The sequence below is a fragment of the Trematomus bernacchii genome, unplaced genomic scaffold, assembly GCF_902827165.1.
Source record: "Trematomus bernacchii unplaced genomic scaffold, fTreBer1.1, whole genome shotgun sequence".
Classification (NCBI taxonomy): Eukaryota; Metazoa; Chordata; class Actinopteri; order Perciformes; family Nototheniidae; genus Trematomus; species Trematomus bernacchii.
In genome coordinates this window covers 103367-123212 of record NW_022987873.1, presented here as the reverse complement: position 1 = coordinate 123212, position 19846 = coordinate 103367, and the positions used below count along the sequence as shown (strand labels likewise).

Below are 19846 nucleotides of genomic sequence, written 5' to 3'. Positions count from 1 at the left end.
GTCTCTCCATCCCCCTAACCCCCCGGTTCCTCCCGGTCCTCCCGTTCCTCCCGGTCCTCCCGTTTCTCCCCCCTTTCTCCCGGTCCCCCTCACCTTCTCCTGCGCGCGGTTCAGCCGTTTCTGCACGTTCTTCGCGAAGATCCCCGTCTTGATTTCCGCCATGATGACTGCAGAGAGACCGGATTACCGAGAGAGACGGGAGGGGGAGGTGTGAGAGAGAGAGTGTGTGTGTGTGTGTGTGTGTGTGTGTGTGTGTGTGTGTGTGTGTGTGTGTGTGTGTGTGTGTGTGTGTGTGTGGATTAACCCCTCCAGTAAACAGTGATGTAAAATTTGCTGAACGACAACAAACAGCAAAAATAATAAAAACAAAAACGACTTGAAGATTAAATCTGGATCATCGACAACCAGGAATACATCTTAATCAACTTTACATAAATAAATACTAAATAACTCTACATTAATAAATATTAAATAACTCTACATTAATAAATATTAAATAACTCTACATTGTTATCAGTTTCTCTACTGTGTCACTTCCTGCAGTGTCATCATCAAAGTCATCACAGGCTCAGGTGAAGAGGAAGCTGTAACACCTGCCTCCCACCAGCAGAGGGCGTGCTGATGTCACAGAGTGTGTGTGTGTGTGTGTGTGTGTGTGTGTGTGTGTGTGTGTGTGTGTGTGTGTGTGTGTGTGTGTGTGTGTGTGTGTGTGTGTGTGTGTGTGTGTGTGTGTGTGTGTGTGTGTGTGTGTGTGTGTGTGTGTGTGTGTGCTCCATCTGCTGTGTGCAGGATTCTGATCGTAACAACAAAGTCTTGGGTAAATACATTTCACACCGACAGAGTTTCTCCTCCACGTGAGGCGATCATGATGCTGTGCTGAGTCACTGGTGTGTGTGTGTGTGTGTGTGTGTGTGTGTGTGTGTGTGTGTGTGTGTGTGTGTGTGTGTGTGTGTGTGTGTGTGTGTGTGTGTGTGTGTGTGTGTGTGTGTGGTATGAATGAATCAGGGACACTCTCTCGTCCTCCTCTTCCCTCCTTCCTCCTCCTCTTTTGTCGTGACGTTCATTCAGGAGGAAACACCACAAACAGTCCTGAGATATTCTGAGAGACTTTACTCACAGAGTGTGTGTTCCTGTGTGTGTGTGTGTGTGTGTGTGTGTGTGTGTGTGTGTGTGTGTGTGTGTGTGTGTGTGTGTGTGTGTGTGTGTGTGTGTGTGTGAATCACAGGGAATACCTCTGTGTGTGGAGGGAGGGATCAGCGGAGAGGTATAATTACAGAAACAGAGCGAGAGGGAGAGTAGAGTGACCCTGCACTCGGTGTTCATTTAGCTCCACCAGAACCACCAGAACCACCAGAACCACCAGAACAATCAGAACCATCAGAACCATCAGAACCATCAACAAACACCATAGCCAACAGAACCATCAGAAAACACCAGAACCACCAAAGCCAACAGACCATCAGGACCATCAGGACCATCAGGACCATCAGGACCATCAGGACCATCAGGACCAGATACATTAAGACCGGGCAACTCAGACAAGATTCAAATCCCTTTTGAGCTTTGCTGACAGTCCGGGAGGATTTCTGATTTCACTCTGATTCTGTATTTCTGCTACCATAAGAGATTCACCTCTGACTGCAGATATCGTCTCCTCTGATATCGTCTCCTCTGGTATCGTCTCCTCTGGTATCGTCTCCTCTGATATCGTCTCCTCTGATATCGTCTCCTCTGGTATCGTCTCCTCAGATATCGTCTCCTCAGATATCGTCTCCTCTGGTATCGTCTCCTCTGGTATCGTCTCCTCTGGTATCGTCTCCTCTGGTATCGTCTCCTCTGATATCGTCTCCTCTGATATCGTCTCCTCTGGTATCGTCTCCTCTGGTATCGTCTCCTGAGATATCGTCTCCTCTGATATCGTCTCCTCTGGTATCGTCTCCTCTGGTATCGTCTCCTCTGGATATCGTCTCCTCTGGTTGTATCGTCTCCTCTGTACGTCTCTCTGGTATCGTCTCCTCTGATATCGTCTCCTCTGGTATCGTCTCCTCTGGTATCGTCTCCTGAGATATCGTCTCCTCTGATATCGTCTCCTCTGGTATCGTCTCCTCTGGTATCGTCTCCTCTGGTATCGTCTCCTGAGATATCGTCTCCTCTGATATCGTCTCCTCTGGTATCGTCTCCTCTGGTATCGTCTCCTCTGATATCGTCTCCTCTGGTATCGTCTCCTCTGATATCGTCTCCTCTGGTATCGTCTCCTCTGGTATCGTCTCCTCTGATATCGTCTCCTCTGGTATCGTCTCCTCTGGTATCGTCTCCTGAGATATCGTCTCCTGAGATATCGTCTCCTCAGATATCATCTCCTCTGATATCGTCTCCTCTGGTATCATCTCCTCAGATATCGTCTCCTCAGATATCGTCGCCTCAGATATCGTCTCCTCAGATAGCGTCTCCTCTGATATCGTCTCCTCAGATATCGTCTCCTGAGATATCGTCTCCTCTGATATCGTCGCCTCAGATATCGTCTCCTCTGATATCTTCGCCTCAGATATCGTCTCCTCTGCTGCAGATATCTGTCGGGGTTGCAGCCCGTCATGGCGTCTCAGTTTTCTGTCTTCTTCTTCTTCATGGCCTTCGTGCTTCTCGCTGACGCGTCTCCGACGGTGTCTCCAGGTCCGGAGGTGTCTCCAGGTCCGGAGGTGGACGTGGCGTCGGTCTGTCCTTCCTGCGCTCTGATGAAGAGGAACTCGTCTTCGTCAGGCGGACAGGAAGAGATGGTGGAGGCAGTGAAGCTTCACATCCTCAACATGCTGCACCTGAGCACTCGACCCAACCTCACGCAGCCGGTGCCTCGCGCTGCCTTGCTCAACGCCATCAGGAAGCTACAGGTCGGCCACGTGGCTGAGGACGGCAGCGTGGAGATCCAGGAGGACGGCCCCGGGGCCCAAATACCTTCTGAATCCCCCTCTGAGATCATCGCCTTCGCAGAGCCAGGTGAGGCCAACACAGGGGTACAGAGTTAAGGGATGCAGAGCTACAGTTTAGTGGTTGCAGAGTTAGTGGTTGCAGAGTTAGTGGTTGCAGAGTCAGTGGTTGCAGAGTCAGTGGTTGCAGAGTTAGTGGTTTCAGAGTTAGTGGTTGCAGAGTTAGCGGTTGCAGAGTCAGTGGTTTCAGAGTCAGTGGTTTCAGAGTTAGTGGTTGCAGAGTCAGTGGTTGCAGAGTTAGTGGTTGCAGAGTCAGTGGTTGCAGAGTCAGTGGTTGCAGAGTTAGCGGTTGCAGAGTCAGTGGTTGCAGAGTTAGTGGTTGCAGAGTCAGTGGTTGCAGAGTCAGTGGTTGCAGAGTTAGTGGTTGCAGAGTCAGTGGTTGCAGAGTTAGTGGTTGCAGAGTCAGTGGTTGCAGAGTCAGTGGTTGCAGAGTTAGTGGTTGCAGAGTTAGCGGTTGCAGAGTCAGTGGTTGCAGAGTTAGCGGTTGCTGAGTTAGCGGTTGCAGAGTCAGCGGTTGCAGAGTCAGTGGTTGCAGAGGTAGCGGTTGCAGAGTTAGCGGTTGCAGAGTTAGCGGTTGCAGAGTCAGTGGTTGCAGAGTTAGCGGTTGCAGAGTCAGTGGTTGCAGAGTTAGTGGTTGCAGAGTCAGTGGTTGCAGAGTTAGTGGTTGCAGAGTTAGTGGTTGCAGAGTTAGTGGTTGCAGAGTCAGTGGTTGCAGAGTTAGTGGTTGCAGAGTTAGTGGTTGCAGAGTCAGTGGTTGCAGAGTTAGTGGTTGCAGAGTTAGCGGTTTCAGAGTCAGTGGTTGCAGAGTTAGTGGTTGCAGAGTTAGTGGTTGCAGAGTCAGTGGTTGCAGAGTTAGTGGTTGCAGAGTCAGTGATTGCAGAGTTAGTGGTTGCAGAGTTAGCGGTTGCAGAGTCAGCGGTTGCAGAGTCAGTGGTTGCAGAGTCAGTGGTTGCAGAGTTAGTGGTTGCAGAGTCAGTGGTTGCAGAGCTAGAGTTTAGTGGTTGCGTTGACTCAGACTCTGACCATCAGCTGCTTTAGAGACCTTTATCTGTGCGCTCTGTTATCAGCTCATTCACAAAAAGAGGTCAGAGTTTGTTTACAGATTTCCTCACTCAGTCTGGTTCTGTTTATTCTAACAGTCTGTGTTAGGGTTCATCATCTCAGACTGTGGAGGTGATTTAGTAATATTGGCCGACAGAAGAAAGTCTTTTGAGTTCATCTGCAACCCTCCATGATTTCATTCGTTCATACAACAGGTCTCACTGAAAGAGATTTTCAAAATAAAATTCTTTAATAAACGTGATGATGTTAGGGTCTGCTTTTATGAACATTTACTGACCAATCACATAGCCCCCGGCTTGTTTGCTTACATAAATGTACAGAATGTGTTTGTGCTATAAATAGTTTCCTCTCTGAGAAGAGTATTTCATTAAAACCTCTCTCAAAGGCTCGCCGAAATTAGGGGACAGTAACGGGGGGGGGGGGCATACCGAGTGGTCTCAGGCCGTAAATAATCTCCCCATTCAAACAAACTGGGCCTCAGTAATTATTCAGGAAACAAAGTGTGTGTGTGTGTGTGTCTGTCCTTGTTAACAACATTCCCTGAAACCAGGTCTTTTTTTAGTGTCTCTGCTCATATTGGGTATATTTAGAGGCAGCTCTGTTCATGCTGTTTCTGTTAACGACATGTCTTTGTCCATTCATTCAGACACAAAGAGGGGGGGGGGGGGGGTCGCCTCCTCCAGACAAATTCAACAAGTTCACAAATTCTTTATTTCATCATTAATTATCATCAAGATGTCAGTTTCTCTATGATCAATTATTAATAATATTATGATTTGTATATAAATTCTGCAGAGATGTCTGAGTTTAGAAGAAGAAGACATACTTTATGAATCCCTCACAGATGGAGTGTGACATTTCTTTCTCCACTCTGTTGTGTTTACACATTACACACAGAGGGTATACATGCACAAACACAACCACATGCAGATAGGAGAGGTGGCAGAGCAGAGAGGCTGCCAGGTACCCGGCGCCAGGGAGCAGTTTCAAGGTTAGATGCCTTGATCAGTGGCACCTCGGCAGTGGCCCAGGAGGTGAACTGGCACCTCTCCAGCTGCCAGCTTACTATATTTGTTTTGGTTCAGTCGGGACGTGAACCGGCGACCCTTCGGTTCCAAGACCAAGTCCCTACAGACTGAGCCACTGCCGCCAAAAGGAGTTTATAAAGGAGCAGAGACAGAGACCTGCAGGCTGCACCTGTAAGACTCAGCTCAGGGTTTACTCTGACTCAGAGAGGGGAAGTGAGGGGAAGTAGAAACATGTTCATCAGTGGCTGTGAGTTAATAATCTGAAGCTGTTGTTGTGCTCCCCCTGCAGGAGGCTCTCTGAACTCCGTGACCTTCAACCTTTCAGCAGAGGGCGGCTCAGCGGTGGTGGAACAGGCCAACATCTGGATCTTCCTGAAGATTTCGAAGGGAACCCGATGGAAAGGCAAAGTGTCGCTGCAGCTTCATCAGGAGGGTGAGGAAGAGGAGTGTGTTTCGGATAAGATGGTGGACGTCCGTCGCAGCGGCTGGCACACGCTCGCCGTGTCTCACAGCATCCAGACTCTGCTGTCGGGCGGCGGCGGAGCGCTGAGGCTGCGGGTCGTCTGTCCGCTCTGCAGCGAGGCCGGAGCCACAGCGGTGCTGATGGCCAGCGAGCGGGCCGGAGGGCGGGACCAGTCCCACCGACCCTTCCTCATGGTGGCGCTGCGAACTGTAGAGGAGGCGGCGCAGCGGCGGGTCAGACGCGGGCTGGAATGCGACGGGAAGATCCGCGTCTGCTGCAAACGTCAGTTCTACGTAAACTTCAAAGACATTGGCTGGAACGACTGGATCATCGCACCGTCCGGTTACCACGCCAACTACTGCGAGGGAGAATGTCCAAACCACATGTCGAGCTTCAGCGGCTCGGCGCTGTCCTTCCACTCCACCGTCATCAACCACTACCGCATGCGCGGCCACGGGCCCTTCCAGAACATCCGGTCCTGCTGCGTCCCCACCCGGCTCAGAGCCATGTCCATGCTGTACTACAACGAGGAGCAGAAGATCATCAAGAAGGACATCCAGAACATGATCGTGGACGAGTGCGGCTGCTCTTAAACCAGAGACTTCCTGCAGGACTCATAGACTTCCTGAGGAGTCAGAGACTTCCTGAGGACTCAGAGACTTCCTGTAGGACTCAGAGACTTCCTGTAGGACTCAGAGACTTCCTGTAGGACTCAGAGACTTCCTGTAGGACTCAGAGACTTCCTGAGGACTCAGAGACTTCCTGTAGGACTCAAAGACTTCCTGTAGGACTCAGAGACTTCCTGAGGACTCAGAGACTTCCTGTAGGACTCAGAGACTTCCTGTAGGACTCAGAGACTTCCTGTAGGACTCAGAGACTTCCTGAGGACTCAGAGACTTCCTGTAGGACTCAGAGACTTCCTGTAGGACTCAGAGACTTCCTGTAGGACTCAGAGACTTCCTGCGGGACTCAGAGGGTGTTTCTCAATGTCGAGTACGCTTGCTTGGTAGCACATGTCTTCCGAGTCACTTGCTTCAGAAGCGAGTCAAGAATACTTCCTGGCATTCGGAAAACGAAGAGTGGAACAGGCGAGCAAGTGTGCGTCATATGAGAGGCCCCGCCTCCTTACATCTTCCGCCACAGATTTGGGGAAATTGGTCCGTGCGCAAAGCTTTGTGGGGATTTTAAGACCGTGGAGTCTTGAAGCAGAATTTGAACACTGTTTCTGTGCTCCTACAATATTTTTGTATAATACCATTACACCCTAAGCGTACAAGTACACAATAGCAATCGTTCACTGTTTCAACTGGCATGCTGTGGCATTTAACCTCATCACCACACCGCAAACAGACAGACACACACACACACACACACACACACACACACACACACACACACACACAGGGTTGTCCGGCTGGACCGGCTCCGTTGGAGATCGCGGTCGTTTACGCTGACTTGTGAGAAATCTTTCCATTTTCGATCTGTGTTCACATACTGAGAATTATAACAACATTAGCCAAGTAACAGTTTGCGCTTTAACTTACAACGACCCCTGATAGATCTCGCGAGAATATGTATAAATATATATAGATGCATTTTCATAACAAAACAATGGGGTTGCTAAGCCGTTGCTAGGCCAATTGTTGGAGTTGCTATAGCAACTCCAAGCTACCCCCTGGCGCCGCCCCTGTAGCTGTGTGTTCATACCTGTGTGTTCATACCTGTGTGTTCATACCTGTGTGTTCATACCTGTGTGTTCATACCTTTCTATTGTTATAGCTCAGTCTGTGCAAGAATCCCTGATGATGTTGACATATATGAAAGAAATGATTCAAGCGAAATGTTATTGTTATTATTATTTGTATTATTATTGAAGAGGATTGGAAAAGGAGAAAGCCAAAGACACTCGTCAAAGTGTGAGTTAATGAGCTGTTAATATTTTACTGTTGATTATTGAAGTGGTGAAATACAAACATTGTTTATTTGTTTATTTCCAGTTCATTGCAGTGTTTTATTGTGAAAATATATATTTTTTGTCTTTTAACAATTAATTGGTTTCTTCATTAAAAAAGGTTTATCAACATGTAATATTTATTATCGTTTATTCATTAATAAACTTTAAAACACAATCAAAGAAACTCGGAAACTTGGGCGTACGGAATTAAGAGAAAAACATTGATTCGCCTTTAACACTAGGACACTAAAACACTTTAACACTAGGACATTTAAACACTAGGACACTTTAACACTAGGACACTAAAACACTTTAACACTAGGACATTTAAACACTAGGACACTTTAACACTAGGACATTTAAACACTCAGACACTTTAACACTAGGACACTAAAACACTTTAACACTAGGACATTTAAACACTCAGGACACTTTAACACTAGGACACTAAAACACTAGGACATTTAAACACTCAGACACTTAAACACTAGGACATTTAAACACTCAGACACTTTAACACTAGGACACTAAAACACTTTAACACTAGGACATTTAAACACTAGGACACTTAAACACTAGGACATTTAAACACTCAGACACTTTAACACTAGGACACTAAAACACTTTAACACTAGGACATTTAAACACTCAGACACTTTAACACTAGGACACTAAAACACTAGGACATTTAAACACTCAGACACTTTAACACTAGGACACTTAAACACTAGGACATTTAAACACTCAGACACTTTAACACTAGGACACTAAAACACTAGGACATTTAAACACTCAGACACTTTAACACTAGGACACTAAAACACTCAGACACTTTAACACTAGGACATTTAAACACTTTAACACTAGGACACTAAAACACTCAGACACTTTAACACTAGGACACTTAAACACTCAGACACTTTAACACTAGGACACGTAAACACTCAGACACTTTAACACTAGGACACTTAAACACTCAGACACTTTAACACTAGGACACTTAAACACTCAGACACTTTAAACACTAGGACACTAAAACACTAGGACATTTAAACACTCAGACACTTTAACACTAGGACACTTAAACACTCAGACACTTTAACACTAGGACACTTAAACACTAGGACACTAAAACACTCAGACACTTTAACACTAGGACACTTAAACACTCAGACACTTTAACACTAGGACACTTAAACACTCAGACACTTTAACACTAGGACACTTAAACACTCAGACACTTTAACACTAGGACACTTAAACACTCAGACACTTTAACACTAGGACACTTAAACACTCAGACACTAAAACACTCAGACACTTTAACACTAGGACACTTAAACACTCAGACACTTTAACACTAGGACACTTAAACACTCAGACACTTTAACACTAGGACACTAAACACTCAGACACTTACTAAAACACGAGACCACTTAAACACTAGGACACTTAAACACTCAGACACTTTAACACTAGGACACTTAAACACTCAGACACTTTAACACTAGGACACTAAAACACTCAGACACTTTAACACTAGGACACTAAAACACTCAGACACTTTAACACTAGGACACTTAAACACTCAGACACTTTAACACTAGGACACTAAAACACTCAGACACTTTAACACTAGGACACTTAAACACTCAGACACTTTAACACTAGGACACTTAAACACTCAGACACTTTAACACTAGGACACTTAAACACTCAGACACTTTAACACTAGGACACTTAAACACTCAGACACTTTAACACTAGGACACTTAAACACTCAGACACTTTAACACTAGGACACTAGGACACTTAAACACTCAGACACTTTAACACTAGGACACTAAAACACTAGGACATTTAAACACTCAGACACTTTAACACTAGGACACTAAACACTTTAACACTAGGACACTAACACTAGGACACTAACACTAGGACACTTAAACACTAGGACACTCTAACACTAGGACACTAACACTAGGACACTTAAACACTAGGACACTAACACTAGGACACTTAAACACTAGGACACTAACACTAGGACACTTAAACACTCAGACACTCTAACACTAACACACTTTAACACTAACACACTTTAACACTAGGACACTCTAACACTAGGACACTCTAACACTAGGACACTCTAACACTTAAACACTAGGACACTAGGACACTCTAACACTAGGACACTTTAACACTAGGACACTTTAACACTAGGACACTCAAAGAAACTCGGAAACTTGGGCGTACGGAATTAAGAGAAAAACATTGATTCGCCTTTAACACTAGGACACTAAAACACTTTAACACTAGGACATTTAAACACTAGGACACTTTAACACTAGGACACTAAAACACTTTAACACTAGGACATTTAAACACTAGGACACTTTAACACTAGGACACTTTAACACTAGGACACTTAAACACTAGGACATTTAAACACTCAGACACTTTAACACTAGGACACTAAAACACTAGGACATTTAAACACTAGGACATTTAAACACTAGGACACTTAAACACTAGGACATTTAAACACTCAGACACTTTAACACTAGGACACTAAAACACTTTAAACACTAGGACATTTAAACACTCAGACACTTTAACACTAGGACACTAAAACACTAGGACATTTAAACACTCAGACACTTAAACACTAGGACATTTAAACACTCAGACACTTTAACACTAGGACACTAAAACACTTTAACACTAGGACATTTAAACACTAGGACACTTAAACACTAGGACATTTAAACACTCAGACACTTTAACACTAGGACATTTAAACACTCAGACACTTTAACACTAGGACACTAAAACACTAGGACATTTAAACACTCAGACACTTTAACACTAGGACACTTAAACACTTTAACACTAGGACATTTAAACACTCAGACACTTTAACACTAGACACTAAAACACTAGGGACATTTAAACACTCAGACACTTTAACACTAGGACACTAAAAACACTCAGACACTTTAACACTAGGACATTTAAACACTTTAACACTAGGACACTAAAACACTCAGACACTTTAACACTAGGACACTAAACACTCAGGACACTTTAACACTAGGACACGTAAACACTCAGACACTTTAACACTAGGACACTTAAACACTCAGACACTTTAACACTAGGACACTTAAACACTCAGACACTTTAACACTAGGACACTAAAACACTAGGACATTTAAACACTCAGACACTTTAACACTAGGACACTTAAACACTCAGACACTTTAACACTAGGACACTTAAACACTAGGACACTAAAACACTCAGACACTTAACACTAGGACACTTAAACACTCAGACACTTTAACACTAGGACACTTAAACACTCAGACACTTTTAACACTAGGACACTTAAACACTCAGACACTTTAACACTAGGACACTTAAACACTTAAAACACCTCAGACCACTTTAAACACTATGGACACTCTACAATAAACACTCAGACACTTTAAACAGTAGGCACGTACAAACACTCAGTGACACTTTAACACTAGGCACTTACAACAACTCAGACACTTTAACACCTAGACACTTAAACACTCAGACACTTTAAACACTAGGCACTAAAACACTTCAGACACTTTAACACGTAGGACAGCTTAAACACTCAGACACTTTCAACACTAGGAAAAACCTTAAACACTCAGACACTTTAACACTAGGAACACTAAAACACTCAGACACTTTAACACTAGGACACTAAAACACTTCCAGACACTTTTAAACACTAGGACACTAAACCACTTCAGACACTGTAAAACACTAGGACACTATAAACACTCAGACACTTTAACACTAGGACAGCTTAAACACTCAGACACTTTAAACACTAGGACACTTAAACACTCAGACACTTTAACACTAGGACACTAAAACACTCAGACACTTTAACACTAGGACACTTAAACACTCAGACACTTTAACACTAGGACACTTAAACACTCAGACACTTTAACACTAGGACACTAGGACACTTAACACTCAGACACTTTAACACTAGGACACTAAAACACTAGGACATTTAAACACTCAGACACTTAACACTAGGACACTTAAACACTTTAACACTAGGACACTAACACTAGGACACTAACACTAGGACACTTAAACACTAGGACACTCTAACACTAGGACACTAACACTAGGACACTTAAACACTAGGACACTAACACTAGGACACTTAAACACTAGGACACTAACACTAGGACACTTAAACACTCAGACACTCTAACACTAACACACTTTAACACTAACACACTTTAACACTAGGACACTCTAACACTAGGACACTCTAACACTAGGACACTCTAACACTTAAACACTAGGACACTAGGACACTCTAACACTAGGACACTTTAACACTAGGACACTTTAACACTAGGACACTTTAACACTAGGACACTTTAAACACTAGGACACTTAAACACTAGCGCGGCAGGCAGCTGGAGGGAAGGTGGCTGGACGCGGCAGGCAGCTGGAGGGAAGGTGGCTGGACGCGGCAGGCAGCTGGAGGGAAGGTGGCTGGACGCGGCAGGCAGCTGGAGGGAAGGTGGCTGGACGCGGCAGGCAGCTGGAGGGAAGGTGGCTGGACGCGGCAGGCAGAGGAGCAGGTAGATGGACAGAGATAAAGGTTTAGCAAAGCTAAGAGACCAAGACGTATTACCACTGTGGTGAGACGACGAACTGGTGAATACTGGATGAGGGAACCGGGTATATATGCAGGTGTAGGTGAGTAGTAGTAATCAGGGTGACGAGCAGCAGCTGAGGAGGTGAGTTGGCGGGAATCCAGAAGTAGGTCAGCCACGCCCAGCCAGGAAGACAGAGGAACTGCAGGGGTCCGTCCTTGGCGAGGACCAGAAAGGATCCGATCCGGTCCGATCTGCGGCGAGGTGAGGAGGAGCAGGAGGGATCAGGTCCGGTCCGATCTGCGGCGAGGTGAGGAGGAGCAGGAGGGATCCGATCCGGTCCGATCTGCGGCGAGGTGAGGAGGAGCAGGAGGGATCCGATCCGGTCCGATCTGCGGCGAGGTGAGGAGGAGCAGGAGGGATCCGATCCGGTCCGATCTGCGGCGAGGTGAGGAGGAGCAGGAGGGATCAGGTCCGGTCCGATCTGCGGCGAGGTGAGGAGGAGCAGGAGGGATCCGATCCGGTCCGATCTGCGGCGAGGTGAGGAGGAGCAGGAGGGATCAGGTCCGGTCCGATCTGCGGCGAGGTGAGGAGGAGCAGGAGGGATCCGATCCGGTCTGATCTGCGGCGAGGTGAGGAGGAGCAGGAGGGATCCGATCCGGTCCGATCTGCGGCGAGGTGAGGAGGAGCAGGAGGGATCAGGTCCGTCCGATCTGCGGCGAGGTGAGGAGGAGCAGGAGGGATCAGGTCCGGTCCGATCTGCGGCGAGGTGAGGAGGAGCAGGAGGGATCAGGTTCCGGTCCGATCTGCGGCGAGGTGAGGAGGAGCAGGAGGGATCCGATCCGGTCCGATCTGCGGCGAGGTGAGGAGGAGCAGGAGGGATCAGGTCCGGTCCGATCTGCGGCGAGGTGAGGAGGAGCAGGAGGGATCAGGTCCGGTCCGATCTGCGGCGAGGTGAGGAGGAGCAGGAGGGATCAGGTCCGGTCCGATCTGCGGCGAGGTGAGGCAGCAACTGTCAAGAGAAGAATAGCTCTCGTCTAGCAGGTAGTCGGCGTATTTATGGGGGAGTGGATTTGGCAACTGGCGAATGAGATCGCTGATTTTCACTGGGCGCCGGTGTGTCTGTTGAGGAGGTTAAACGAGCATGCAAATAAAAAGGAGGTTAAACGAGCATGCAAATAAAAAGGAGGTTAAACGAGCATGCAAATAAAAAGAGTTCATCGCTATATAGCGCACAACATTAAAATCACAACACCATATGTAACATGTTGCGTCGCCGTGTTCTCCTGCGTCTTGGCCATGTGTCGCACTGGAACACACCGCAAAGACTTCAGCCGAGCACGTACGAACTGCGCATGCATGAGTGGCAATAACTCTCCTTACCAGCAGGCGGCGGTAGTGTGTATTCGTCATTCAAAAGAGGCAACAACCGGAGGACAGAGAAGAAGAACAGACTGCGTGATCTAAACAAACAACAAATAGCGTGTGCATTCCATTTTCACTCTCGTCCATCGAAAACATGTTTCGTGCGGTACTGGAGCTATCAGCCATTGGAGTGTTGCTTGTGGAAGACATAGAGTGGCGAAGTCCCTCCCCTTCCGGTGGACCTCCATGGGACCTTATTTCGGAAAAATTATGTATTGAAGTGAATGGAGAGAGAAAGATTATCTTTCGATCCCGTTTGAATTGTGCCACGAATTACACATATGATGTTTGTCAATTTAAAAGATAATTTTGCAAGTCAAAAAAATTAAAATGTGTCGTAAAACTGTGAAGTAACACATTTGTTTGTGTGAAACGCTCAATGAACTACATCTCTGGTCAACAACACACGCCACCAAGATGGCCGTCACTACTATCTTGTCAACAAAACGATTGACTACCCTCACTATCAGCACAATGAAACACGTCCTGAAGAATGTCATGCAAAGCTGCCTGCCTGCCTTCCTTTGATTCTCTCTGAACTGCCTGGTCGTTTTAATGTTTAATGTCAACCATTTGTGCAGATAGCATGAAGTAGAGAAGATCGTCGATGCTAGCGTTAGCGTTAGCATTTCTCCCCCGGGCTTAAATGGTGTATTATAGAATGATCACACCGGTGACAGTACTCTTCAAAGGGTTCACGAAATATGACTACTACTCTTACTGTTTAACACTTTGGGTTACTTCATGTTACTTCATGTTAAGGCTAATACAAATGACAAGGCTGTAATGCTAACTAACGTGCTAGCTACTAGCTAGCTTGATCCAGACACTCCTCTTTCATCAGACGGGAAGCGAAAGAACGAGCAAGACCCATTGCTGGTATGATAACAACCTGGTACTAAGCACACAGGCATCTTGTTAAAGTTATCTTATCTTAGCCAGCGCCATATAGATAGATTCTATCTATATGGCGCTGATCTTAGCTATCTCTATTTTAGTGGAGGAAAACAATTGTGACATCACTTACGCGACTCTGGGATTTGTAGTCTTTCTAGTTGCGTATTTTTCATAGTCTTATATTTCAACAGTTTTACGACAAACTGTGACTTTTTTGACATGGAAATGATTTTTTAATATTGACAAACATCATATGTGTAATTCATGGCACAATTCAAACGGGATCGAAAGATAAGTTTTCTCTCTCCATTGACTTCAATACATTATTTTTCCGAAATAAGGTCCCATGGGGCGGAAGTAGATGGGCGTGACTTCGCCACTCTATTCTCAAGCAACCGTTTCGCTTCTCATGCACTGATTCGCTAGCTGAACAGCCAATCAGAGTGATTTCTTTGTCCGACTGTCTGTGGCCGACGCACAGCCGATTCAACATGTTGAAAGGCCAAGGCCAAATAAGGCGTGTCACGGCTGACGGTGCGGGACACACCTAATTGAGTTTGGGCGACAGGGCACGCTTCGTCGTCCGACTAACAAAAACACCCATGTGACAATTACCGGAAGTGCTCAACAAATAAATAAAAGTGACATAAACAAATAATAATATTACTAATAATGAACTTGGGCTAAGTAGCATTATGGCACCTACAGACGGAGTGTGACTACTGACGGAGTGTGACTACAGACGGAGTGTGACTACAGGAGTGTGACTACAGACGGAGGGGGAGTGTGACTACAGACTGTGTGTGACTACAGACGGAGGGGAGTGTGACTACTGACGGAGTGTGACTACAGACAGAGGGGGAGTGTGACTACAGACGGAGTGTGACTACAGACGGAGGGGGAGTGTGACTACAGACGGAGTGTGACTACAGACGGAGGGGGAGTGTTACTACAGACGGAGTGTGACTACAGACTGAGGGGGAGTGTGACATGACCGCTGTGAGAAACGTCATGGGGTTAAGGACTAGTGGACGTGTTGATGATGTCATTAATGTGCGTCTGCTGTGGCTCAGTGGAATAGTGGGATGAGCTCCGGATCAGGGGAGTCCCGGTTCAATCCCCGCTGCAGTCAGCATGTCGTTGTGTCCCTGAACACACCTCAGTGCTGAGAGTGGGAGCTTTGAAGACATGTGACGTAGCCCTCTGTACATCACATGATCATTACGTCTCCTTGGGTGAGGCAGAGTCGGGTACCCATGATGTCACCTGTGGTGTCCCTCAAGGATCAGTTCTCGGCCCCACCCTCTTTACACTCTACATCCCCCTTGGCTCTATCATCAGCCGACATGGAGTATCATTCCACTGTTACGCTGATGACACCCAACTGTACCTCAGGATCAACCCCACCTCCTCTGCAGCCCTGCCTCCACCTCCTCTGCAGCCCTGCCTCCACCTCCTCTGCAGCCCTGCCTTCACCTCCTCTGCAGCCCTGCCTCCACCTCCTCTGCAGCCCTGCCTCCACCTCCTCTGCAGCCCTGCCTCCACCTCCTCTGCAGCCCTGCCTCCACCTCCTCTGCAGCCCTGCCTCCACCTCCTCTGCAGCCCTGCCTCCACCTCCTCTGCAGCCCTGCCTCCACCTCCTCTGCAGCCCTGCCTCCACCCTCCTCTGCAGCCCTGCCTTCACCTCCTCTGCAGCCCTGCCTTCACCTCCTCTGCAGCCCTGCCTTCACCTCCTCTGCAGCCCTGCCTCCACCTCCTCTGCAGCCCTGCCTCCACCTCCTCTGCAGCCCTGCCTCCACCTCCTCTGCAGCCCTGCCTTCACCCACACTCACTGCCTGCCTGGAGGAGATCAGGCGTGGATGAAGCAAAACTTCCTGAAACTCAACAGCTCCAAGTGGAAGGCTCTCCCCGACCACATGAGAGCACCACAGACCTGGAAGGCTCTCCCCGACCACATGAGAGCACCACAGACCTGGAAGGCTCTCCCCGACCACATGAGAGCACCACAGACCTGGAAGGCTCTCCCCGACCACATGAGAGCACCACAGACCTGGAAGGCTCTCCCCGACCACATGAGAGCACCACAGACCTGGAAGGCTCTCCCCGACCACATGAGAGCACCACAGACCTGGAAGGCTCTCCCCGACCACATGAGAGCACCACAGACCGTGGAAGGCTCTCCCCGACCACATGAGAGCACCACAGACCTGGAAGGCTCTCCCCGACCACATGAGAGCACCACAGACCTGGAAGGCTCTCCCCGACCACATGAGAGCACCACAGACCGTGGAAGGCTCTCCCCGACCACATGAGAGCACCACAGACCGTGGAAGGCTCTCCCCGACCACATGAGAGCACCACAGACCGTGGAAGGCTCTCCCCGACCACATGAGAGCACCACAGACCGTGGAAGGCTCTCCCCGACCACATGAGAGCACCACAGACCTGGAAGGCTCTCCCCGACCACATGAGAGCACCACAGACCGTGGAAGGCTCTCCCCGACCACATGAGAGCACCACAGACCTGGAAGGCTCTCCCCAACCACATGAGAGCACCACAGACCGTGGAAGGCTCTCTCCGACCACATGAGAGCACCACAGACCTGGAAGGCTCTCCCCGACCACATGAGAGCACCACAGACCTGGAAGGCTCTCCCCGACCACATGAGAGCACCACAGACCTGGAAGGCTCTCCCCGACCACATGAGAGCACCACAGACCGTGGAAGGCTCTCCCCGACCACATGAGAGCACCACAGACCTGGAAGGCTCTCCCCGACCACATGAGAGCACCACAGACCTGGAAGGCTCTCCCCGATCACATGAGAGCACCACAGACCGTGGAAGGCTCTCCCCGACCACATGAGAGCACCACAGACCTGGAAGGCTCTCCCCGACCACATGAGAGCACCACAGACCGTGGAAGGCTCTCCCCGACCACATGAGAGCACCACAGACCTGGAAGGCTCTCCCCGAGCACATGAGAGCACCACAGACCGTGGAAGGCTCTCCCCGACCACATGAGAGCACCACAGACCTGGAAGGCTCTCCCCGACCACATGAGAGCACCACAGACCGTGGAAGGCTCTCCCCGACCACATGAGAGCACTACAGACCTGGAAGGCTCTGTCCGACCATATGAGAGCACCACAGACCTGGAAGGCTCTCCCCGACCACATGAGAGCACCACAGACCGTGGAAGCGTACCCATTTGTTCAATAGAGCCTTTTCCTAGACCTTTTATTTTATTTATTACTACCCTTTTATTTATTTTGTATTGTTTGTTTTTACTGCTTTTTATTCATTCTACCGGGTTGTACTGTTTTATATTGTTCCTCACTGCTTGCAGCACTTCGGGATCTGAACTCAGATATGAAGTGTGTTATAAATGAAACCCATTATTATTATTATTATTATACATTATACTTCATACATCATGTATAATGATCATGTGACGTAGTCCTCTGCAAAGTGTCAGTGTTCACCTGACAGAGAGTTTACTGCAGGTCACACACACACATCAGCGCCACTGATAACCAGAGGGAACACACACAAAGGTCATTCACCCGAGGCAGCGGAAACACACACACACACACACACACACACACACTTCTCAATCACATCACGCACAAACACACACACACACACACTTCTCAATCACATCACGCACACACACACACACACACACACACACACACACACACTTCTCAATCACATCACGCACAAACACACACACACTTCTCAATCACATCACGCACACACACACTGCTCCATCACATCACTCACACCGACACACCGGCACACACACACACACTGCTCCATCACGTCATGTGTTTATCTGGTTGTTTATCTGTTTATCTGGTTGTTTATCTGGTGGTTTATCTGGTTCCCTATCCTCTCACGGTGTGTTCCGCTCTCAGGTTTTTAAGCTCCTGGTCGTTTGGCGGCGCTGCAGGCTGCATTACCGGAAACAACCCCGTGTTTTCCGGTTCCTCACAGTGTGTGGTGATCCTTCCGAGCCTCACCGTCTGTTGTCATGAACCGAGCACCGGACAGACCTCCGCCGAGCCCCGGAGCCCCGCGGCCGGCTGCATGCTTCCCCTCCCCGGCCTCCAGCTGGAGCGGAGCCCCGTACGGAGCACCTCCCCGCCCGCAATACTCCCCCTTTTCTCCGGGATACACTGACTCTCCGGGGTCTTACCGGGGAAACAGAGACTCTCCGGGGTCTTACCGGGGAAACAGAGACTCTCCGGGGTCTTACCGGGGAAACAGAGACTCTCCGGGGTCTTACCGGGGAAACAGAGACTCTCCGGGGTCTTACCGGGGGTTCGGGTCCCGGAGCAGAGGAGGCGGGTTCCGGCGGCCTCAGGGCTTCAGTCCCGCTCAAAACCACCAGGTAGGTGTGTGTGTGTGTGTGTGTGTGTGTGTGTGTGTGTGTGTGTGTGTGTGTGTGTGTGTGTGTAAGTGTGTGTGTGTGTGTGTGTGTGTGTGTGTGTGTGTGTGTGTGTGTGTGTGTGTGTGTGTGTGTGTGTGTGTGTGTGTGTGTGTGTGTGTGTGTGTGTGTGTGTGTGTGTGTGTGTGTGTGTGTGTGTGTGTGTGTGTGTGTGGTGTGTGTGTGTGTGTGTGTGTGTGTGTGTCCTCCTAATAACTCCTGCTGTTGTGTGTGTTTTCAGGGAGACTCAGTGGAGAGGTACTTCAGCCCCTCCATGCTGCAGGACCCCTGGGCCACTCTGCTCACAGACAGGAAACTACAGACAAACAACAACTGACAGCAACAACATAAACAACAACAGACAACCACTGTTTCCTTAAAGTTTTTAAACAGCGATATCTGGGGTTTTATTTTGAAAGAAACAGGAAGCGCTGGTCAGCTGGTGATGTTTGATGACGTGTTTCCATAGCAACGCTCACACTTTAACCCCTGCTGTGAATCCCCTCTAACAGTGTCATCAGGGTTTAATGATGTCGTCAGTGTGATGACATCATCAGTGTGATGACATCATCAGTGTTATGATGTCATCAGTGTGATGTCATCAGTGTTATTGTTTGTTGGTTATCAGAGGACTGTGATTTTATGTATGAAAGATGTTATTTTCATGATGTAGATTAAAAACTGTCAATAAAGTTTGCACCACGTTTCCTTTAGTGGTTAATATCCTGAAAGGCCTCGCATGATTCAAAGAAGATTCACAATCATATTAACAGGAGATGTCATAATTCAGGAGCTCAAAGACACACTGCAGTGGTATTCAAGAGGACGTCAATAACATGTAACAAGTGGGGACGTGCTTTGTGTGCCACATGGAGAGGACATCAGTAACAAGTTGGGACGTGCTTTGTGTGCCACATGGAGAGGACATCAGTAACAAGTGG

The 19846-nt window shown here is 47.9% G+C and overlaps 3 protein-coding genes across 6 annotated transcripts in view; 2 read left to right on the top strand and 1 right to left on the bottom strand.

The window, feature by feature from the left end:
- amph (amphiphysin) overlaps positions 1 to 201 on the bottom strand; it is a 40892-nt gene extending 40691 nt beyond the window's left edge. For all 4 annotated transcript variants that reach the window (XM_034113871.1, XM_034113873.1, XM_034113874.1 and 1 more), the window contains exon 1: positions 94 to 201. In XM_034113871.1, the coding sequence (XP_033969762.1) occupies positions 94 to 162 (69 nt within the window). In that variant the 5' untranslated portion in view covers positions 163 to 201. The remainder of the gene's footprint in view (positions 1 to 93) is intronic.
- A 2390-nt stretch (positions 202 to 2591) lies between these two features.
- inhbab (inhibin subunit beta Ab) lies at positions 2592 to 6165 on the top strand. The gene is made up of 2 exons (XM_034113870.1): positions 2592 to 2991; positions 5361 to 6165. The coding sequence occupies exons 1-2, from the start codon at positions 2592 to 2594 to the stop codon at positions 6125 to 6127; spliced, it is 1167 nt and encodes a 388-aa protein (XP_033969761.1). The 3' UTR covers positions 6128 to 6165.
- Positions 6166 to 18424: 12259 nt separating this feature from the next.
- On the top strand, positions 18425 to 19636 carry mplkip (M-phase specific PLK1 interacting protein). The gene is made up of 2 exons (XM_034113869.1): positions 18425 to 18869; positions 19147 to 19636. Exons 1-2 carry the CDS (start codon positions 18510 to 18512, stop codon positions 19240 to 19242), a joined length of 456 nt encoding a protein of 151 aa, XP_033969760.1. The 5' UTR covers positions 18425 to 18509; the 3' UTR covers positions 19243 to 19636.
- The last annotated feature ends 210 nt before the right edge of the window (positions 19637 to 19846 follow it).